The sequence below is a fragment of the Tiliqua scincoides genome, chromosome 7, assembly GCF_035046505.1.
Source record: "Tiliqua scincoides isolate rTilSci1 chromosome 7, rTilSci1.hap2, whole genome shotgun sequence".
NCBI classification, from domain to species: Eukaryota; Metazoa; Chordata; class Lepidosauria; order Squamata; family Scincidae; genus Tiliqua; species Tiliqua scincoides.
The window spans coordinates 51,777,538-51,801,994 of record NC_089827.1 but is presented as its reverse complement, the minus strand read 5'-3'; the positions used below and the strand labels follow the sequence as shown (position 1 = coordinate 51,801,994).

At 41.9% G+C, this 24,457-nt stretch overlaps 1 protein-coding gene across 3 annotated transcripts in view; it reads right to left on the bottom strand.

Moving 5' to 3' along the window:
- The window catches only part of ABTB3 (ankyrin repeat and BTB domain containing 3), a 234,082-nt gene that overhangs the window by 10,741 nt on the left and 198,884 nt on the right, over window positions 1-24,457 (bottom strand). For 2 of the 3 annotated variants that reach the window (XM_066633515.1, XM_066633516.1), the window contains 6 exons: window positions 18,330-18,495; window positions 14,015-14,104; window positions 8,362-8,463; window positions 4,611-4,704; window positions 4,358-4,493; window positions 509-729 (listed from right to left, as the gene is read on the bottom strand). In XM_066633515.1, the coding sequence (XP_066489612.1) occupies window positions 509-729; window positions 4,358-4,493; window positions 4,611-4,704; window positions 8,362-8,463; window positions 14,015-14,104; window positions 18,330-18,495 (809 nt within the window). The remainder of the gene's footprint in view (window positions 1-508; window positions 730-4,357; window positions 4,494-4,610; window positions 4,705-8,361; window positions 8,464-14,014; window positions 14,105-18,329; window positions 18,496-24,457) is intronic. The other variant, XM_066633517.1, reaches the window with a different exon arrangement.

Below are 24,457 nucleotides of genomic sequence, written 5' to 3'. Positions count from 1 at the left end.
TGAACTACTAATGCATTAAGTACAGCACAGAAACTGCTGGGACAAGAAAAGGCAGATAGAAAATCACAGGAATAAGAACTCCTTGGTAGGAAAAAAGAAAGAAAAAATGAAGGCACTGATATAAATACAGTGAAAAAGATGTTCCTGGCAATAGCACTTAAGCTGGTGTTTCAGTTTGAGCAGGTATCTATTAAACAGCATTTTTAGCATAGTGGTGAGTCCAGTCCCAAAACTAAAATTGTGAGATTAAAATACAGTACAAGAATCCATGAGGCTTATAAAGCTCGAGGAATTAAAAATCTAGCTGTGGTGTTAGTTTCTTTTTAATATTCAAATCCTCTGCTGTATTCTTAGACACATTTTAAAAGTCACTGGATTTTTGCCTTGACAAGAACTCGGGAAAGAATCAGAAATCATCAGCACAAGTGACAGAGGCTTCTCCCATCAAAGTCCATTTCTGACAGTCATCCCTCCTGGGAGGTAAAGCACAGAGGAAGCCAGAACTGACCTATGCTCCTGATGTCAATGGTTACATCCACATATCCATGTTCAGCACTGTGATACATCGCCTCTTTCAGAGCTTTCAGTCTTGCCTTGCTGTTTCGGCTAGCACATAAAGGAGCTGGAGCACTGTCTGCCAAGTCTGTTCCTTCAGCCAGTATCTCCTCCAGGGACAGGATATCACTCTTCTCCTTCTCTGGCTGAGCAAGCAGCTTACGAAACACATTTCTGTCAATCACAAGGCAAACAGAGAGGAGGAAAGGCCACCAGGTTGGAACTGTTAACATCGAAGCTGGAGCTACTAGTCATCTAGCTAAATCTAAATCTAGTTAGTTCATCTAACTAGATCTTTTAGCAAACCAGCTTTCAAGCAATGCTTTGCATAATATAATTTACTTGGGGTGGGCCTGCAGCTGCAAGGTCCAGCTTCCAAAACAGACTCAAGTTGCTGTTCATCAGCAGGTATACACCTGGGTGACTCCATTATTAAAGTTTAATGAAATCACTCCCAATTGATGAACTTTTTAGAGTCAATTATTAATCAAGCCCAGTGTGCATCTTCTCCCTTACCTCCCACCTACCTTAAACGCTTACATCTTGCTAGCTGCGCATGTTCAGTCCTGTGGGGGATAGAATAAGCAATGTATCCAGAGCAAATGGGCTGAAGAACATGTGTGCATATTTCTGTGTGTGCGTGCGTGTGTGAGTATGTGCGTGCATGTTTGTGACACATTAATTGAGGGAAGAAATATCTCCTATTAATTAAGATGAGGCGTGTGTTATATTATGCCAAGTAATAAAGGCAGAGAGACCTATGAAAACTTAGATAAGGGGTGTCAGTCATAAGGCCACAGAAGCTCTTTATCTGGCCTCCATGATAATTGGGCTCTCCCAGCACCAGCTTTTCTCAGCTGCTGAGCTTTGAAGTGATGCATTGGCAGAAGGAGCACTACTAAAAGGGCAGCCTGTGTAATAATTAGGCTCTTCCATATCTTGAAAATATGATCAAGATTTGTATAATTTCTCTTCTATCATTTGAAGCTGAGTTTCTAAGTGAAAAAAATGCTTATTTCTGACCATCACCTGCTTAAGGATATCAGTTCCTACTTAATGACGTCACTTCTGGCCCTCAGCAGGTGCCATGAATTTGACACCCCTGACCTAGATGATAACCACCATAAAAAGTCCTCAAGATAAAGATGGACATAGTATTCCAAGAGAAGTTCTAGTGGATTCTTTGCCCTGGTGGATGCCCTGGTAGAATCTAGTAGATTCTTTGCCCAGGAACCTGGTTTCCTTCAGGCTTTGAAAATTGCATGACAGACACATGCTCTAGCAAGTTAAACACTGGGTCTGTCATCATTCTTTCCCTCTCCCCATACTTCATGTGCCTCCATTTTTAAAAGTGCCACATCTACATAAACATTCTCCCTTCACCTTTTAAATAAATTAAAACATTTGATAAAATGCTCTGAGTTAGGAAAGGTGCCTTGGTGACATTACAGATGATAACCAATTGCCACTAATTACAGTTTTTATAATAAAAAAAAAATCTTTTCTGTATATTGTAAATTTGCAGTTTCAGCTTGTTCAGTCCTGGAAACAGAACGAATGCTTCCAACTGGGCCCATGGCTCTACAAATGTGGTATCTGTCTTCACCCCCAAATAATGTAAAGCTGTAGTAAAGTTTCAGTATAGCTAAAGTTGTCAAATTTTCTGAGTTCTGAAGAGAATTTGGAACAAAACTGGGCATCAGGCACATAACCTGGATTCCCGAGAATCCCAAATTTAGTCTGCATTCAAACACAATGGCTTTCAGATGAGGGGCCAAAAGGTAACTCTGTTATCTCTCAGGTACACAGAGGGTTACATGTTTTGCAGATGTGCACAGATCTGAAATGTGAGGGTTGATATCTGAGAGAGTAGCATGTGCAAGGGGGAAGGATGGTGAGAATGCTGTTTCCCCAGTGGGTGGAAACTTGGGTACAGCAGAAGAGAAGCACATGCCTCTCATGGGGCAGGGGAAGAGGAAAGGTCAGGTTGCTTCTGCCATTTCTCTGCAGTCAGGCTGCAATCGTAGTTCAGCAATCTCATCTACTTTTGCTCCTGCCACATGGAACCACAATTACAATTGTGGACCACAGAGTTGCTCCCCCATGCACTGTTTAATAAAGGGAGGCATGGACACATCAATGCTATGTTTAGGGTCATGTTCAGTGTGACCCTTAGCTTCAGCTTCCAGTGCGATGATTCTTTATTTCTTCCCCACTTCCGACTCCCTAGCAGCTTTCCCCAATCTGCAGTTCTGTGTTTGCCTGGGGTCCCACCAGTCCTTCAATACAGGAAGCTGGACTAGATGGGCCTATGGCCTGATCCAGTGGGGCTGTTCTTATGTTCAAACTGAAGAGCTCTTGGATTTTTCCCTCTCACTTTCTTTTGTAACGGCAAGGACTCTATAACCAATGGTGCCTCTGCATGTCTATGAACTCTCTTTGGAATTATCTCAGATTTCCATAACTTCTCAAGCATAAAAATACCATCCAGGAAGGTATACTCATTCCAAATTGAGCTAAAGTGCTTCCTGATGGAAGGCACAAAAGTACCTGCCTGCCCTCCCTGGTGAGAACACACACTACCACCTTGGCTCCCTCCTCACCCATTTAGCAGGTGAGGGGGAAGGAAGGCAGTACAATCCTGCCCCTGTCTTTGCTCCTACACCCATCTCCTTACCTGGGGCTCCCACATTGCATCCTTATGCCACATGTTCCTGTTTAAAATAAACAGGAAGAGTGGAGCATGCTGGGCTTGCATTGTGCCTCTCTCTGCTCACCTAGCTGATTTTGTAAGCAGCTGAGGGCCCAACCCTACTCAACTTTCCAGCACCGGTGCAGCCGCAATGCAGCTCCAAGGTAAAGGAACAAATGTTCCCACACATTGAGGAAGCCTCTGTGACTGCCTCCTTACCACAGGATGCAGTGCATACCCCATTGGTACAGCTACACTGGCACTGAAAATTGGATAGGATTGGGCCCTGAGTGAGCAGGGAGCGTTAGGCAGTGGCTGTGCAAGGGTTTCTCTCTGCTTCTTCCTCCAGTGGCACTGAAGGGAGAAGAGGGGTACCACTGCCCCATCCTCTTCCAGCTTACTTGCATCCAAACAGAGTGGCTCTGTTGATGGCGAGCTGGAAGACAGATGGGAGCTGAAGGACAGCAGACAGATGGGAGGATTGTAAGTTCACTGCCCTCTCCAACATGTCACTCAATATAAGACTTCTGGTCAGTGTTGTGGAAGGGCCAGCCATGGGTACCCCGGGAACTGCTGTTTGAGAAAGTTATGAATGATGGGATTGTGGCTAATATCTTCACTTCCATTTTCTGAAGGGAAAGGAATATATACCTGCCTTCACAGGCATTCTACAAGTATACACGAAGTATTCAAGAATACAAGAGGAGACCCCCCCCCCAAATATCCATCTAGTTCAGCATTCTATTTTCAGTAGTAGTCAGTCAGTTGCTTCTGAGATCAGGGCACAAAGGTACAACCCTACCCCACTGTTTATCCCCAGCGTTTAGTACTCAAAAATACTTTCCACAATGATAAAGATTCTATTTTGTTATCACAGTCATGGACAGATCTATCATAATCCTAACCTTGTTTTTCCCCCTTAAAGTCAGCATTTGGTAGCATTTGATAATATATGTGACATTTACACACACTATGTTATGGGTATGAATCTTTTAAATAAATAAATTTACATGAATAAATAACATGGTCACACATGTTGCATTGTTTTACACCATCCCAGGCTGACAGATCACTTTAACCACTCAGCTCACAGTGCTGTTCCAAATCTACCTGTGTCCATGTGCAGCAGCCTGGCTGAAGGAGTTCATATCACCCTGAGGGGTCATGGAAATCCCATTCCTATACATGGTTCCAATCATGGGGTCAGCTCCTCTTTCCAAAAGCAAACTAACCAGTTCAAAATTTCCTATAAATCAATAAAAGAGAGGACTGCTTTTAAAGCAAACAAATGCATATTTCATCCACGTAAATCACACCTTCTTAGTTAGGCAATTATTATATAGTGTGATAAGACCACGCTTACCAGCAGCAGCTGCAAGTTGCAAAGGTGTTTCCGAATAGTTTTCATCACCCTGCTCCAAAGAACCTTCTACTTTGGCTCCTGCATCCAGCAATAGCTATGAAGAAAACCCAACATTTAGACCGCTGTCTTGAATCTGTCAGCAGGAACTTGAAGGCTCATCTGATGCAGAATGCAGGGCCAACTCACATTACTGCCAGGCACATTTTCTATATCGGCTGTTTTTATCAGCCCAGTTTTCGGTGTGGGACCTGCTTATGCAGTATATCGTACATCAAGGGGGAAGAGGGCAAGGATACTCAAGTTGCAATCATGAGCAACAAGGGGAGGTATCGGATGGACGTGATGTGATGTTCAGGTGGTTGCTTGCCCACCATAGATATCTTGGAGTTTGTTCCTTGGCATCAGTCAGAACCAATCTGTGCATTTCCTTGGCTCCCTGTAGAAGTTGCTCTACACCACCACTCAGGGAGGAGTACTACAGAGCAGAGGCCCTAGGGCAGAAACAGTGAGGCTGGGCCTTCGAAACAGTTGTGGGTATATAGGCAGCCACAAAGCTCCACTCACATTGCTTCTAACATTACTCAAGAAGGACCTTAACTTGACCTCCTGTTCTCCCTCCCTTCTAGTGTTCCAAATGACAATACTCGATTTCCCCCTTTCCAGGGAAAGACCTAGTGATTACATCAATAGCTGGCTTGGTGTTTGCTTTAACCAGCTTTCTCTTGGGCTCCCAAGAGTTCTGCTACCTACTGCTCTTACGCTGAATGCTCTGCAGGCTAGGCCACTGTGGCAACTGCCCTTCCTGAGAATTGCCAGGAGCACCACCTCATCACTTTTTTAACATAACCATACAATGAAATTGCATGTAATAAATGAAATTATATGTTCTGGGCATCAAAAATATTTTATTGGGGGATAGCATGGGAACTCCAATCAGTGGAACTTTGGAGGATATATGCTTTTGCAAGGGGTTGCTAAACCAAACTGACACAAATAGTGACAAGGGGTGATAGGGAGGATCTTTAAATTTTTGAAAACTACAACATATTCCATGGTCCCCATACCTATGGGGAATTTTTCGCTTGAGCACCGTGTCACAGGCATAAAAAGTAATGGAGGCGCCATCACAAACAGCTCTAAAGTGAACTGAGCAGTGATATACCAAATCATAATCTGTGTCAGCGATAAAGGGATTAAGCAAACTCTTTCACTTTGGGCCTATCAAAATCTAGGCCTGTGAAAAAAGGCCTTGCTTGTTCAGCTGGCAAGCAAGAGTCAATTCATACTTTATCTTTTTCAGACTTGTGGCTTCGCCTGCTTCCACTTTATTGTAGGAAAAACTGGCCCTTTAAACATATGTGGGCCATTCACACAATTCACAGTGCCTACAGTGTGGTCAGGCTGCATTTCAAGAGCAACAGCAGTACATGCTGATGGCCATTTCAGTCAGACGTATGAAGCTGCCTCCAGCTGGCTCAGATAATCTCTCCCAGTAAGTATTGTTTACTCGGAGTAAGAGCACCTCCCCAAAGTGTCCAGAAGGGATCTTTCCCAGACCTCCTATCTGAGATTATTTTCACTGCTGATTTCAGGGACTGAACCCAGGACCTTCTGCGAGCAAATAATAAGTGAGATTGTTGTAACTGCTCAATTTTCAACCATTCCAAAAATTCAGACTCAGAAGTATAAATATTCACTCTGCAAAGGAAGAAAAACCAAACTAAAAAGACCTTACCAGACTAACCGCTCAATCTTATGCAGCGTCACTGCTAATGGAACTAGTATTTTGGAGGTGGATTATGCTTTCCAAGCATCACAAAAGGCAATCCGGAAGCACACACAGTCGTGCGCTTCAGGACGCCTGCCGGAGATGCCACGGAGGCCCCATGTATGGCAGCAGAAAGAAGGTTCACCAACAGTGGTAAGTTGGCAGAGTAGACAGAACAAGGGGTATGTCAGAGGTGAGAGGGGGTGGCACCCAGCACAGCCAATTCACGTCTAATGCTATCTCCTCTGGAGAGTGTAGATATGCCCCCTTGGTCTGCTCAGAGTTGCATTAGCTAAAGAGCTGGCACAGGTCTAAGAAGATCATTTGATGGTCGAGGAGCTTACAGAAGGTTAAGGGAAATTATTTTCCCTTTGCCCTTCCAAGTCTCCTAATTAGTCCCCCACCACAGTATGCAGCTTAGCCTGTTTTGGTATGGCTACTTGCTATGGTGGGGAAAAGCATAGGTTTCGACTGTAAGATTGCTTGGGCAAAGAATCAGGAACATATATTACTTGGGGTGGGGGGAACAGGCAGAGGGGATCTGTGCCCCCATGCTTCACTCCAGGCATCTTTTCATTCTACAAAGGCTTTGCAAGCTGTAGAGTTTAAAGAAGCCGTGTAAAAATTCAGTGGGAACTCGCCTGGCTCTGCAGTTCTATGCATGTTTACTCAGAAAGCCTCACTGAATTCACTGGGGCTTACTCCAAGGTAACTTTACTTAAGACTTCAACTTAAAATGTGTTGAATTTGCTTTGCAGCCCACCCACTTTGCTAACTAACCAAGACTCAGTCTGGTGTATGTAATTTGCTTGAAGTGGATACTGTTCCAACTTTGCTTTCAGAGCAACAATGCTATTGGAAGTTATCACACTTCTCTGGGAACAATGGAAACACTGTGTGCTTGAAAACGGAAACTATAGCCCCGTAGGGGAATTCAGTTGCTAAAAGTGAGAGTGGCAGAAAAAAAATCATATTGGAAAGCTGTATGAGCTGCACTGATCAGACCACTGGCAGATCGCACACCCTAAGCTAGTACTGAAGCAGGCTAACCCATCATCTGTATGGACTAACAGGGAAACAGGAGAGGATGAAGAAGTATGGACCACAGATGCTGGATGTGTTGTACGAGCACATCCACTCATCCCCAAACAATGAAATGTGGACATGCCCTCAAAGGGACAATAAGCATAAGAATTTCCTTCCTCAAAGCAAGAAGTCAGATCTCATCTAAAGTTCACAAGCCAAGCAAGATGGAGATAATCATTCTTTGATTACCAGCGCCTGGTAATTGGATATATAGTGTCCTTGAATGCAGAGAATCCATTTTTAGCTATTGTGACTTAAAAGCTATTGACAGAACCATCCTCTCACATATCTAATCACTTTTAATGTCTTTTAAGCTTGTGGCAATAACCACATCTTGCAGCTATGAATTTCACTAGTTAAATATGCACTGCATGAGGGAACTCTTCCGTGGATTTGTTCTGAAGCTTTGATCAATAAAATTCTTTGGCTGATCCCAAATTCTAGTATTCTGAGAGAAAAATGTCTCCATTTTTCTTCGTTCATACCTGACACTATTCTCACCTATTATGTATGGCCCAGCTCAGCTTTTGGCTTTAAAAATATATACAATTTAGAATACAGGGGGTGGAAAAAAGATTAACAATATTTTCATTAACATTTGAAAAAGTAAAAATAAATAAATAAATGGATACATTCAAAAGATGGCCAAGAAGAAACAAAAAGAATTTGACTGAACATTATTGGTATAATTTTAAAATTCCCCTATTTAAGCCTCATATTGGCTTAACTGTGGTTATATATAATAGTGGTATTATATATATGTAGATCTATCGAGCAAACAAAAGAGAAGCAGGTGGGACCAATATGAGAATGTTGCCAAATATGGGGTGAGTGCCAATAAAAACCTAAAAATGAGAAAGAAAATGTGAGATGGTGCAAAGGGAAAGACAGCAATACCTGAACTACAGGAATATGTCCATGCAACACAGCAAATGTCAGAGCAGTCCAATGGCGGGTCTCAGGGTGGACGGATGGATATTTATGAGGAGTACTGACAACCTATAAACAGATAAAGTAATTTCCTTTTATAAGTGGCTCTCAAGAAAAGCTACTTGCAATAAAACAAACTTGCCAGAGCGCCAGGCACGCTTACAGCCAAACTAGACATGCGCCTAATTGTGCAGTGTGATTGGGGGGGGGGTTACTTTTGTTTTTTTAATAGCAAGGGAGGGCTGTGAAATGTAATGGAACCGCAGCAGGTAGGAGGGGGCATTAGTACTCAGTCTCTGCCATGGTTTTGATCTTGATTTTTTCCCCATGCTATTTTTAGTTGGGGAAAAAACTTCCAATGAAAGTCAATGGGGTTCCCCCCCAACTAAACAGGTGAGGATCAGGACTAACTAAACCATCAGGATCAATACCATGGCAGTGGCAGCATTCTGAAGTCCCCCTATCCCACCCTGCAGTTTGGCTGTGTTTTGAAGCCCTCCCACTTACTATTTATAAACAAACTTTCCATCTGGACATGGAGCACAATTAGGTGCTCATCGAGTTTGGCCATTAGATTCACAGGAAAGGAAGCCAGCATGCAAAAAGCCTTCTAGAACATTACTAGCTCTGTAAATATATATATTTTAATCTAGTCCAAATTTTACTGAGTGAGACAATATACTTCTTCAGTATTCTGCAGTGTCTTCAACTTTGAGGTCTACATCAGTTACAGCTACAATATTGTAACAGATTATTGTTAAACCATTCAAGTAACTGGTTAGGGTGAGAGTTAACAAATTACGTAGACCAGCAAAAACAACAAAGCATCTGGTGCCACCTTAAAAAGACTACATATTTATTGTAGCATATGGTTCATGAACTGCTTCATCAGTTCACTTATGCATCTTACAGCACAATCCTATTCAGGTCTCATCAAAAGTCAATGGAGTTTACTCCCAGGAATGGGTGAATAGGATTGCAGCCTTACTACCCAATCCTATCCCCCACCATTGGTGTCAGTGCATTCACACTGGCAGAGAGTGCGCTATATACAGTGGTGGTGGGGGCAAGTGGACAACCAGCAGGAGGTAAGTAAAAATATTTTTTACTTACCCCCTTAGTAGTCTGCCCAATTGCCTATGGGTCACCTCAGACCTTTGCCAGCCATTTTGCTCATGTATGTCCAAGGAGAGAAAATGGGCAGAATGGCCTGGGAAAGAGGGGATAGGATCCACTCCCTTCCCCCCTTCCTGCCCCCAAAATCCTCCTGCCCTCCCCAACCACGACCTGCTCTGCTGCCAATTTACCGGTGCTAACAGAGGCGTTTTGGGGCTGGGGAGGGCAGGCGGCTGGCATTTTCGGGGGCAGATGGGGAGCGGGAGACGGGGCCAGGATTCAGCAGTTCCCGGGCAGCATGGTGCGGCTCCGGGCAGCTCGTCAGGTGGCGCAGATCTAAGTAGACCTATTGAAGTCGCTGCAGCATGACATGGGGGAAAGGGGAAAGGTTTCCCCTTGCCTTGGGTTGCACTGCTTTTGGCCCCAAACTTGCGCTGGATGCAGCGCAGGCCCACCGGCCTGCCTGTTTCCAGTGCAAGTTAGGATTGCACCCACAGACTCACTGCCCATTTCCTGCCAGTTGAGAATAACACTTCTTAACACTGCATCTGAGGGCATGGGAGTGTAGTCCACAATAGCTTGTGCTACAATACACATGATTGTTTCAAGGTGCCACAAGACTATCTGTTATTTTTGCTGTGACTGACTAACATGCTACACCCCTAGAAGTTATTACTCAGTCCTTCCAGATTATTACTATGTCCTTCCAGAAGAACCAGTTTCCTTTGAAGTTTATTGTCTCCTGAAGAGAAGATTAAGAATGATGAACAAAAACCAACTTGCCCACTACTATATCTATCTTCACTTGCAAAGTTAAGTTTTTAAGCAGTGGTAGGTATGTTCGAGGGAGCATGAGAATGTTGGTTCATATGAACCAATGGAGAGGCTCAAGAGACCTGAGTAGCAGCCCTTTATGAACTGCACATACCATAATTTTCTGCAACATACAGGGATCCCATGGCAGATGTGTATGAGTTTCTCAAAAAACAAGTCAACATAGAAACAAAAGATGTATTGTTTGAAAATCATAACTTTAGACTCAAACATTTAAATGCCACTCTTGCCATAGATCTGCCCTAAAACCTTTAAATCAGCACAAGAACCTTTTAGGGCGCAATCCTAAACCACTTTCCAGCACTGACATAAGGGCAATGCAGCTCAGAGGGAAGGGAACAAGCATTCCCTTACTTTGAGGAGGGCTCCGTGAGTGCCACCCAACTGCAGGATGACCCACATGTCCCATTGGCACAGCTATGCCAGTGCTGGAAAGTTGGTTAGGATTGTGCCCTTAATTAACTCCAGTGGATCTGGATGAAGTTCACACTGTCCTGTCCCATCGATTATTTTCTATGTCACTGATCACTTGACAGTAAAGCAATCCCATCATCATCCATACCTCAACAATCTGCCCTATACTTCCCAAACACAGTAGGAGTTCAGAATTCATGAGAACAACTGTGGAGATGAATAACTATCACTGATTGCTCATGAGTGTGCCAGCACAGCTGCCAACCCAATCATGCATTTTTCTTCCACATATAACAAAGTATATCCCTGAATTTCAACATCCATTCTGAGTGCTCCAAACGGGGCCAGTTTGTAATGTTTGATGGTAAGCAAGGAAATTGACTGGACAGCATAATATTAGGAAAATATTTTTGTCTTTATGGCTCTCATGCTTGTTCAGCACAAAAGCAAGAAGTGCCAGAGAGTTACACGTATTTTGTGTCTGTGGTAAAGATAACTTCAGTAGCAGAAACAATTTCTTACTCTGCATTTCAATCCACTCCAGACCCTCAATAAAACTAATCAGACCAAGGCCAAACACACAGCTATTCTGTGGGAAACTACATCCATGACTCAAATCAAGTAAGATTTGTGACATATTCAATGCAATCCAGGGTTTCTTTTGATGCATAATCCGCACCAGTTCCTCAGTCCACTCTGCCAATCATCCCTCCGCAAACTCCCTGGGTGTGCAGAAATCCTGGCAGCATTTTTGGGTGGAAATGGGGGGGGGGACAGCACTGGGTTGAAAGTCTGAGGTGACTTCTGCATTCTGGACGACAAACAGGCCAATCTTACCTAAATCCCCACGTGATTGTTCTCATGCATGACATAAGGGCTCTGGGATAGCTAATATGTGACAGCTGTTACACACACAGTCAAGCTAGCTTGCGATAATTGGATTTACTGGTCATGCAAATCAAGCCTAAGGCAAGTTTGACAAGCAATGCCTTTAAAATTGCATTTAGCATTTTCCTGCACGTGTAATTTGAATGGTAAAGTCTACTGTTGCAAGAATATACACTCTATTTTTAAATAGCTCTCTGCGTTCTATATCACACTGACAGCAACTTCAAGTGACCCATTCTAGAAGACTTCTTAGCATCATTTGTGAAAACGTCTTGAGAACTCAAGTTAGCAATTGATTTCACATACTCCAAATACAGTCAGCCAATACTAGCTTCCAACTGCTGACTGAAAAAACAGATTCAGACTAGTGATTGAAGCCCAGTATTGAAATTCCTGTAACATTAAGATTCCTAAGCATCTTTATTTTATTTTAATCATATAGTAGATTGTGAGCCCTTTTGGGACAGGGAGCCATTAATTATTTGATTTTTCTCTGTAAACCGCTTTGTGAAATTTTAGTTGAAAAGCGGTATATAAATACTGTTGTTGTTGTTGTTGTTGTTGTTGTTGTTGTTGTTGTTGATAATAATAATAATAATAATAATAATAATAATAATAATAATAATAATAATAATAATAATACATGTGTTTCCAAAAGAGGCAAGTTTCATAATGAGCACCTAAATATGGTTAAACCAAGGTTTTTATCATTATTATTTTACTTTTACTCTACGTTCATATTCAGCATGCATTTCCAGTCCCATCTGTAGGCCATACAGACTGAAAAATAGATACTGGGTTAGGGTTATGTAGTGCTTTTACAATTCCAGCAATAGTGGAGGAGCTCATTCAATTTAATTGTTTCCAGAAACCGTACTACACGTACATTAAACTCTGAAGGTATCATGGATCAGCTCTAGGTGTAACATACTTTTACTTAAATTACTCAGCCTGCAAGCCTATATAATGGGCCTTCCTTTTCTATGGCACCCACAGATTTGAGCATCCATAGATGCCAAGCCAGTGGCTGGAGGGCTTCAGAAGGCCTCCCAGACATGACCAGAAGTAACTTCTGGTTCGCAATGGCAACTTCTGGTCGCATCTGCAGGTGTTCTAAGGTGTGGGGAGGCTGTGCACGGCCTCGCCATGCCTCAGAGCATCTCCTGTACATAACCAGAAGTTGCTGGCCCAAACCAGAAGTGACTTCTGGTAGTGTCTGGGAGGCTTCTGAGGAGGCAGGGGGCAGGTGCAACACCCAGTGGGCAGGGTGCAGCTCTCAGATAAGTTACTGTGATGCAGCACCAGTCAGCCACAGATTTAATTATCCATGGGAGGGGTATCCTGGAATGGATCCCTCGTTGATATCAAGAGCCCACGGTATACATTTACCCAAAAGTAAGCCCCACTGAATGCAGTGGGACCTACTCTTGGGTAAACAGATAAAGGATTATGTGTAACTTTTGTAAAAACCTATGCAAATCAGTAAGACAGCTCCCACATCTCTCAAAATAAATGGATGAAATATAGGAGAATCAGACAACTTAACATATTTATGTTTTTAACCAACTAGAAATATGATTCTTGATGACAATACATTATTTTTTAATATACTGACATGTTACAAACTCATATTGGATGGGTAGGCACAACCTTCGTACGTTTTCAGTATAGACAGAAAAATGAGAATTTGTATCAAATTATATTATAAATCAGGGTTTTTTTTGTTTTTCTCTTTAACATCAGGAGTGGTGGAGCACCAGGGGGAGCACTGACAGAAGTTAAAAGTTTCCTTGTTTTTGTAAGAGGACCCACAAACATTTTCCAAATTTTCAGGTGATGGCTGAGAAACAGTGGTTTTTCCTAAGAAAGGCAACATTTCCAGTCACTCCCAGAAAGCTTTTCCCTTGAAAATTTATAAAACTTTAATGGTTTATCCACATGAGCCTACTTAATATTCCCAGTGAAACTCACATATATCCTTTTCAACTTCAGTTCATGAATCTAGAAGAATTATCCAAATTTAATTTTCCCTTAATGAAATTTGATTTTGGCAGTTTATTGATTTTAAACTGATTTATTAATACTGGAGAAATTTTGGATTTTCAATAGACATGCTGTGTGAAAGATATGACAGTCCCAAGTTGACAGTTTAATGGAATATATTATGATAGTGGCGAAAAGATTTGTGAAAAGAACAGACCTCTTAAGTACATTTTACTTTAATACCAAGTTGTTCTGGTAAAATCCACCATCCACATTCAATTTCAAACGTTAGCTTCCTTGACCCTGGATTCCTGAAGTTGTCTGGAACTTTATCGAGCTCATAAAGATAGAAATAAAACATATGTAATCATAAGGATAGCCTCACCTCAGCATTTAAATCTGCTCCAGCATCCAACAGCATCTGGACCATGGCCTCATCACCCCTCACACAAGCATACATCAAGGGAGTCATGCCCTGTATAAACATCAATGTTCAAAAGGATGATAAATTTCCAACAGAATGATTTTATTTAAAGGACCATGCTTCAAATATGTTCTCTTAACAGAAATATAGCAGACATATATTGCATCAAACCTCTCACATTGATTATAAAAGCTCCTGGCAACCCAATTCTAACCCTGTTCATATGGAAGGAAGCCCCATTCATCTCAATGAAACTTCCAAATAAATACTCGTATGTTTAGGATTGCAGCTGTACTATTTTAAGGAGGAAAGCTGCAAAATGGAAGCAGGAAGCACTCACAGGAAGCGATGGAGAGGGTTGAAAAGAACAAGATGCTTATGGAGTTCCAAGAGTTTAGCACTGCATTCTTTTCAGCCCTCTGCCTCGCTTCCTGGGAGTGCTTTTTGCTTCCATTTTGCAGTCAGCAAAGAGCCAGAGAGACCCAAGAAGAATGACAGGAAGGCTGCAATCACAAGCAGATAAGTAATTTGCATGATGGAGGAGGCGTGCAATGGGGGGGATTTTTGAACCACTTTTAAGGGTTTCCTTTTATCTGCGGCTGCCATATCTGCAGAGGTGGGGGTGGGAAACATATCTGTCATAGACACGGGGAGGGGGAATACCTGTTGCTATAATTTTGGTATGTATTTTCATAATCATAAAAAATGGGCCTGATTCAAATGCTTTGACTGGGCTGAAGACCCTGTCCCCAGGTTGGCAGAGAAGCCTCCCTCCACTATGCTCATCACATCCTATGTGACATGGGCACTCTAAGACCCCCAAATTCAACTCAGAAAGGGTGTAGGAGGAGGGTTAGAAGGCTGATTTGGGACTATGCAAATATGAACTTTCATGTGGACCATTAATCACACTATGAGTGTAATGGAAGGAGAATGCACACACCTGTTCCTCTGCCACAGAAACAGGATCTTTGGCTTAGATCAGGGGTCTCCAAACCCTAGCCCGGGAGCCAGATGCAACCCGCAGTGAACCTCTATTCGGCCCGCAGCCAGCCTCTTGTTCCCTGAAAGCCTCTGGCCCACTTGGCCGAACATGATTGGAGCTGTGCTTTGGTTGCACTGGAGGGTGTTCTAAGGGCCAGAGAGGTTGAATGAATGAACCCATTCATATTCACTCATCTAAGTTCCATCTCTAATTTATTTATATAAATTTTATATTTAAATTTTTTCCGGCCTTCTACACCGTGCCAAATATTTGATGTGGCCCTCTGGCCAAAATGGTTGGAGACCCCTGGCTTAGATAAGCATCTGAACCAGAGGACTGTTTTTAGAGGAAGGGGGCCACAGCTCAGCAGTGGAACACCTGCTTTGCATGCAGAGGGTCCCAGGTTCAACCCCCAGCATTTCCAGATAAGGCTGGGAAAGACTCTCTTCTGAAATTTTGGAGACCTGCTGCCAGTCAATGTCAAGAAACTGTTGAGCTAGATAGACCATTGCTCTGACGAAGTCTAAGGCAGCTTCCAGTGTTCCAATGCATATATAGGCTGACAAACACTTTTTACAAAAGTCCTTTGTAAGGTTGTTGTTTTTTTTAAATGAATATAACCCTGTCTTCACCACGACAAACATTTAAATCCCTCTGCCTTTTACACAGTCAGGGCTATACTTCCTTCCCTTCTTGTAAAAAACTATGAACACTAGGCCTTTATTTCATGAACACATTCCTTTGGCAATTTAATGAGCTTCTTTCTGACAGGTTAGATTCCGGCACTTTATACTCACTGCCAATATTGTTAACGGTTGGAGAACAAGATGCTTTTCTACGCTCGTTCATGGTACATAGTGACTTAATTTTAAATGAAATGCCAGACAGCACTGTTGAAAGTTGCTAGCTCTAGGGAAATGCTGCCCTGTTTGGAGGAAAACTAGATTAGCTGACCCTTCACTACAGAGACCCTTGGCTGCAATTTGTATTAATTTGAAATGCCCACTGCAGCTGATCAACATATCCCTTGTGATTAGTGTTACTTTGACAATGGCACTAGGCACAGATGCAGCAAGGAAAAGATAGTTAAGTATGGCATGGGAGGAACAGAAAAAACTCTTTCTAAAATTCAACAGAGATGAATGTTTGGAAGAGAGAGGTAGATGCAAATGGGAAGTATTAATCCTCTCAGGATTGCCCTCATGGAAGTAAACAATCAATCCAGATTCCAATTCACACCTTAGAAAATGCTTAATCATGTTGGGATGGAACATGAAACCAAAATTTTTGCACATCTGTATCATGGTTTAAAGTTTCCAGTCATATCACAGGCAAGCTATGCTGCTTGTCTGCTTCTGCTTCCCATTTGCTCAGGACTTAGCTTCATAAATTTGAAAATTCCATCTCATCTCCACTGTGCCTCAACTTACAGCCTCTGGAGGTGGATCAACTCCTGTTTCTAAAGTACAGCATTCCTCATGAGGCAGGACAGTGGCCTTACTTGTGGTTTGTCAGTGGTTTGTGAATTCAGACACAACAGCAAACCACAGTTAGAATGACCTGTGGTTTTAACACACGGTAGCCCTTGCCCCCAAACTGTAGCCCATATGTAAAAGCCTGCATTGCTAAAGTATAGCAACACACAATGGTAAAAGCTGCTTGGTGTTAATAAAGAATCATTTTGTGAGTCTGATTAAAAGCCAGCTAAAGCTGGACTTGAGGCCTCAAAGGCTATGTTTACACTCAGGAATAGCTGAGATAACAAGCACCAGGAGAGATGAGCCTCGTGTCTTGGCAAAGACACTCACTCACTGATTTATGCATGCATCCACTAGGAAACCTCTGTAACTTTACACTTTTATACTTTTAGAGTAAAAGCACATATATGCAATATAGGGACAAGGTAACCTGTAACCCACATATAAGGACACATAATAATCATATAATAATCATAGAAGTAGGCCATTGGAGACCAAAGTTGCTTGATTTTAGAAAAGTCTTAAGAGACAATAAAAGACAAAAGCCTTGGTATAGCAGAGAGGCCCCACAGCTGCTGCTAGTGTCTCTATCAGGGGTGTCTCTATCAGTGTCTCTATCAGGGGTGCCCAAACCCTGGCCGTGGGGCCATTTGCGGCCCTCAAGGCCTCTCAGTGCGGCCCTCAGGGAGCCCCCAGTCTCCAATGAACATGGGTCCCATGGGCCAATTGCATGCAATTTGAATAAAGAGCCTGCAAACCTTCATTCCTAATACTGAGTCTTGCTTTCTTTCAACCATGCAACAGTTTTTGCGTATCAACTTTAAACCATGGTTCCAAATCCTGGTTGGCTGACCCCCAAGAAACCACAGTTTGTGGCAAGGCTTGAGTTTCAATGTAATGTGAGCATTGGATTAGCCCAGGGGTGCCCAAACCCTGGCCCTGGGGCCACTTGCAGCCTTTGAGGACTCCCAATCCGGCCCTCAGGGAGTCCCCAGTCTCCATTGAGCCTCTGGCCCTCCAGAGACTTGCTGGAGCCCACGTTGGCCTGATGCAACTACTCTCAGCATGACGGCCAACTGTTCGACCTTTCGGGTGAGCTGTGGGACGAGGGCTCCCTCCACTGCTTTCTGTTTCATATCTGTGATGCTGCAGCAACAGCAAAGGCTGGCCATGCTTTGTGCAAGGCCTTTCATAGGCCTTGAGCTATTGCAAGGCCTTCATTCATTCATATAAGTTCCATCTCTAATATATTCATTTATGTAAATTTATTCAAATTTGAAATGTAAATTAATTCTTTTTTTTCCTGGCCCCCAACATGACGTCACAGAGATGATGTGGCCCTCATGCCAAAAAGTCTGGACACCCCTGGATTAGCCAAACAAACTATGGTTTTGCATTATGTCTAACCAAACTGTTATGTCCATCCTGACTGTTAGGGCTAGTCTATATAAGTGGCAGAATAAAGTGACTATATTAATTTACAATCCAGATGAAAGAGAACTCAGAATTGTGCTCATTTTTTTTATTTACATGCAAAGAGTTGGCTTAGAACTCTTCCCTGATATGCTAGTTTTATCTTCCTAAGGAGGTATTTTTATGCCATGAGAAAGCATTTAAAAGTGGTATCCTTCCCTTGTGATCTGAAATGTTACAGTGTACTCTTACCACCCCATTCTGCATGTATAAGACCTAGTTTTAGTTTTGTAAGAAAGAACAGCTGAGAAAACGCATCAGGTTAAGAACCCCATGCATATGAACAACAAACCATGGGAGGCTATTTTAATTCTTTCATTAGAGGCTTCAGTTTTTGTACCTGTTCACTCATGCTGTTAATTCCATCAGGCCCCAGCAAAGATATGGCCTGTTTGACCAGATCAGTTCGGCCACAGGTCAACATTCGGAATCCCAGGTCCTGCTTGAATTTTGCTTCTGTGGCTACTGCATCCAATTTCCGACATGCACAGAAGCAGTCGTCAATTCTGCGAATTGAGAAATAGCTACATTAGGGAATGATTAAAAAAAAAAGAGACTTTCACCATTCATTTAATCACTGGAACATTTTGTCTTTGAATGATATCCTTAGACTAGGAACGTGGCATGGAGAGAATGAAACATCCTTTCTCCTAGCACTATGGAGCAATTTGAACTGGGTCCATGACCCTGGGGGGCAAGTTTTTACTTTTCCCCTGTGCAATTTCCCTCCTTAAATTCCCAGGCAGGCTGATATTAGCCACAGAGAGCAAAGAAAGACAGATACAGTATGGGTTGTCTTTTCCCTCCAGAACTAATAGTTTCAATTTAAGACAGGTACAATTTAAGACAGGTACATTGTGCCAGGCCAGGGAGGGCTAGTTCTATGGTCCCAAGCCAAAGCACCCAAATGGCTGTTTTTAATACATCTCCACACTATACAATTAGCAGTTTCTGCCTCTTGAAGGTTCTTTTATACAACCTGTGTTTAGACACATTAATTTGCAGTTTTACTATGAGAGAGCACTTTCACAAGATCATTGTGATTACTGGATTTTAATCTGCAGAGAGGATGTTGAATACTTTTGATTTTGACTGTAGAAAGCAAAGTTTGAGAACTGCTACCACGAATGGCAATAATCAGGTAGAAAAAGATGATTATCACTGAAAGGCCTACAAGAAATGGTTGAGGAAGGTAAACGCAGGATTGCACATTTACAAGAGTGCCTGTTAAAGTACTGAAGTATGAAACTGAATGTGCAAAAGAAGAACTATTTCTACAAGTGCAGTTGAAACGTCAAGGCAAGCAGAAGTTAGAAAGTTGGCCAGAGCAAATGCAACTATCCAGATGTACAGATCCACTCCTGGAGTCTGCTAGCAGATTTTGAAATACCACAACATACACATAAGGCTGGTTGCCTGCTAAAGCCTTCTTTCCAAAAGATAACTTCAGTCCTTTGTAAGAAACACATTTACCTTGGCAAAAAAAGACTGATGACATATCAAGGAACTGGAGACGCCTCTATCACAGAGGACACCTTATTTAAACTATGATTTGTCTGTGGCCATTGAGCCTGCAAAAAGCCACAGATACCAAGTTTGGTTTCAGCACTTTAATGCAAATGATTCTTTTAGTGTTTTGAAATAAATGTGTAAGGAGTTTCTTAATTTCTTTTACAAATAGTGCAAATTCACCACTCTCCAGCTCAAGTTAGACCGGTTCAGAAAATAAGGTGAACTCCTGTACCAAATTTATATTCCAAGCTGATTTGATTTTGGACTCTGACACTGGCATCCCAACCACCTTCCCTTCCTTCTATTGCAGTAGTATAGAAAAAAAAAATACATTTCCCAAGCGCTACCAGGGCCACTTGGCACACTACCAGTGCACTGGGAAGGAGATAGAGATAAGGCACCTTCCTGTGGTTGGAGTAATGATTCCACTAGTAGCTGCCCCAGTCAAGTAACCAAATTATTTCTGTCTATTTAAAAACAAGCCCCATTTATTTTAATGGGATTTACTCCCAGGAAAGTGTTTTAGGATTTAGCCTAATTGTTCTTTAAAAGAAGGGAAGGGAATTGGGGCAATGGCATCACTAGGGAGGTGCGAGGGTGAGGATCACACCAGGTGACACCTTCAGGGGTGTGTGTGTGTGACACTACTACTGGTCAAAATAGTGACATCTTGGTATTTTCAAATAATACCATCGTGTTATATATCATTTATTGTGTGATTTACTGCAGATTTACTGGAATCCCTAGCATGTATTCACTGCTGAAACAGAGACGCCTGCGTTGGCTTGGTCATGTCGTGAGAATGGATGATAGCCGGATCCCAAAGAATCTCCTCTATGGAGAACTCGTGCAAGGAAAGCGCCCTACAGGTAGACCACACCTGCGATACAAGGACATCTGCAAGAGGGATCTGAAGGCCTTAGGGATGGACCTCAACAAGTGGGAAACCCTGGCCTCTGAGCGGCCCGCTTGGAGGCAGGCTGTGCAGCATGGCCTTTCCCAGTTTGAAGAGACACTTTGCCAACAGTCTGAGGCAAAGAGGCAAAGAAGGAAGGCCCATAGCCAGGGAGACAGACCAGGGACAGACTGCACTTGCTCCCGGTGTGGAAGGGATTGTCATTCCCGGATTGGCCTTTTCAGCCACACTAGACGCTGTGTCAGAACCACCTTTCAGAGCGCGATACCATAGTCTTTCGAGACTGAAGGTTGCCAATATATATACTGCAGAATGCAATGAAACTACTGCGTGGAGGGGGGCGGAGCTAACTTTCAGCGAAGTTGCAGTGAACTTTGGGGGTTCCCGAAGAGACTTCGAAATAGATATGTTTTCATGTGCCTAAACAACTAAGGCACGCTTCGGTGCCAGGAAGACGGTACGAAGAGCTGAGAGCTTGAACGGGGGGACCTTAGAAACAGGCAATTTCAAGGATTTCTCTCTGTTTTGCTCTGTGCTGAAGCATATCTATCCAGGGCGACATCTTTGAGAAGCTCGGAGAGCTGAAAACCCGTCCTCCCACGGCCTAGATACAACAACATCGCAGTGAAAAAAGCTATTAAGAGTGAGTGAACTTGGCTCGTTAAAAAGTTTTACTGAGAACTAAGAAGTCTGGAGGAGGAGGGGATAATTCAAGATTATTCATGCTGGCCATTAGCCACCCGGAGGGGGGGGGGAATAGGTGAATTGGTATTTCCCCTGCTGGAGTAAGCACAAGATTATATATTTTTTAATGGTATGTACCGAAGAGAAATAAGTAATCTTCAACGAAGGAAATAAAGTCTACCTTCATTTTCCCAGCAAAAAGCCTTTATTTAAGCCTGGACACTGCTGGTTTCGGTTTCGGTTTCTCAGCAAGAGGCTTGAATTTTTTTTTTTTTTGTCATTTAAAGGCATACTAACCTAATTTGACTGTGGATTTGATTGACTTTTTTTTGGATATAAAAATTTGGAAAGTAGCCCTGGACACAAAATTAGAAAGTAGCCCTGCAGGAAGTGGCTCGAGTTGGTGTTGATAAAAATGGCTTTTGAAAATCTAAAAGATGATCATGAAAGCCAGGCCTTGTTGGTGGACTTTCTGATGGATTTTAGAAGAGAAATGGAGCAACAAGTCAGAGAACTCTCTGAACAAATTGGGCAAATAAGCTCCTCCCTTGTAAACTCGCGGGAACAGATTATAAACAATAGAGAAGAAAAAAGAATGGATCAGATGTCAGGTGAAGTTAAAGAAGTGGAGTATTTTGAAACGGGACACGAGATGGAAGAAGCAATTGTTATAATAACTGGGAATCTTAAGGAAGAAAAAAGACGAAATGTTCAGAGAGCAAGCTGTCTCAAGAAGAGGAAGAATTTATGGATTGAATTCAAGAATAACAGAATGAAAAAGAAGAAAGAAAAACAGAGGGGGGACTTAAGAAGAAAAAGAAGAAAAAGAAGAAGTGGAAGAACCAGTAGGAGGACTAAGAGGGAACACCAATAAGATAGAGTATAAAGTAAACAATAAGAAGAAGGGCGAAATGGTTGAATAATAAATAGAATTTTTTTTTTTTAAACATATTAAATTAAAATAGATGTAAATGAAAATTTGAAATATAAATATTGTGGAAATTAAGTGGTATTAAGATAAATATTTTATTAATTAGATTAAACTAAAGTGGATGAAAAGGGAATTTGGAATATAAGTATTGTGAAAATTAAAGTGGTAAATATATGAAATAAATTAGATGGAAATGCAATTTTGGAATATAAGTATTGTGTAAAATATAGTGGTATTAAGACAAATAAAAGGGTTATTTTATAAAAAAGGTAAATAAAATAAATTATAGATGTCAATTTATTTTGGAGAAAATATTAAACCTGTATTTTGGGTTAATAAATATGTGGTGGATAAGCGAAGTATAATATTATTGTAATTGGAGATATTTGTTTTTAGATGTGATATTAGAAATTAAGAATCAGATAAGAGATTGTATTTTAGAGGTTAGTTTAGTGGTAAGAAGAGTCTATAAGTAAAAATTTGAAGCCTTTTTTGATTGGATAGTTATGGAAAATGATGTATAACATGTTATAAGAGATATTGAAGGAGGTAATACCATGGTAATCGGAGACTTCTTTTTTAGATGTCATATTAGAAATTAAGAATCAGATAAGAAAGATTTTATTTTAGAGACTAGTTTAGTGGTAAGAAGAGTGTATAAGTAAAAGTTTGAAGTGTTTTTTTAAATGATGGGATAGATAAGGTTAGAGGAAAAATATGGAATGTTAAAGTATTAACCAGTTGGGTTAAAGAATATGATAATTTTTGTATTGATTATTAATTTCGTTTGGATTAATGTTTGTTGTAATCGATGGCCACCACCCTCGTGTGTAACCTATGTAGTCCTAGCCCTAAGTCTATCCAATTTTCCTTACCTGTATCTGTAATAAATAAATAAAGCATTATATATATAAAAAAAAAGAAACTACTGCGTGGAAATATCTGTACTGTGGGGGCCGCAACCACAGAACCCGGTTACACTTATTCATGGAGTCCTCCACGCACCCTCCCACACACACCCCAGAGACAAGGGGAGCTGCACATGTCCGCCTGTGGCCTCTGTGGGGCTCAGAATGATTATTACAAACAAAAAAGAGTCACTTCCTGTTTTTTCAGCAAAATCAAAATTGACGTTTTCAAGCCTTTAAAAGGCATTATGAGGGCCATGGAAGCCACTGAGGCATCAGGTTTTGTTTCGTTTTTTTCCTTTTGTCATTCTGAGCCCCACATTCTGTATTGTCTGGTACAAGAGGATGGCCATCATGGGGTGTCACAATGAGCTCTCCCATCGTGTGAAGCTAACCTAGAGATGCCTCTGAATTGAAGGGCTGCATGGATAAAGCAGTCGTTCTTCTGTGGCTGATACTGTAAACAAAACCAAGGAAGAATTCAGGGCATCTTATAATGCTCACCTCTTATTTAATATAAGTACCACAGTTTCCTGAATCTGAGGGTGAACCTGGTAAGATTTGCTGGCATTTCTAAGCCTCGTTTGAAGGGAAATGTCTCCCCCCCCCCGTTACGCTACTGCTCTGCACCCTGCTGTGGGGGAGCAGTTACAGAGATCCCCTCAACGGAAATGTTCCCTTACCTCAGAGCAGCATTGTGACAATATCAGTGCTGGAAAGTTGTATAGGCCCTAAGACGATTTGTAAGGAACAGCTATGGAACAGCTGCAACTCAAATACTTGCAGCAATGTTTATGGTTCGGCTTAGCAGTTATGAATGGTGGAAAAGAAGCTGGTGCCCTCTATTTAAGGGCATCCCCAACATCTCCCCCAAAGAAAAATCAGGGTACAGATTAACCAGAGACAGGTACCAGGAAGGGATGGTCTGTGTTAAATAGGAACAGTTAGAGCAGATATGCAGCCCAAAGTGTATCACCCTCAGCTCAGTGGAAGGACAGATACAAATGGGGGAAAAAAATAATGAATCAAAGGCAAACTGCCTGCCTGCCTCCCATTACCAGACCTGATCCATTAATTTCAACTACCTATGAGATTTTTGTTCACTAATAAATTTCATCCCTTTTCCTGTGATGGCAATTGTGGACTGTTTCTCGCAGGCATAATTTTCTTGCGCCATACACACAGTGTGCCAAAGGACTCAATTCTACACCCAACCAGAAACATTGAGTGTTCAGCTCAGGGTAAATTATACACTGCTACAACTTTAGCACTTTTCTCCTGTTGCACAAGTCTGTGCCAAATCTGCATGCTTTGTTTTCCATATGTTTAAATTTGTGCAGGATGATTATTATTTCAGGGAGACAGATATGGGTAAGGTTGAGGTCACCCATGCATTAATCATAGTCAGTTAATGACTATTGCTAATGGATGACTTGCATATGTGAAAGAGCTATCACAATTCAAACAGCCCAGACAACTTACACATAACTTCTTACACAATCTTTTCAATGGAGACA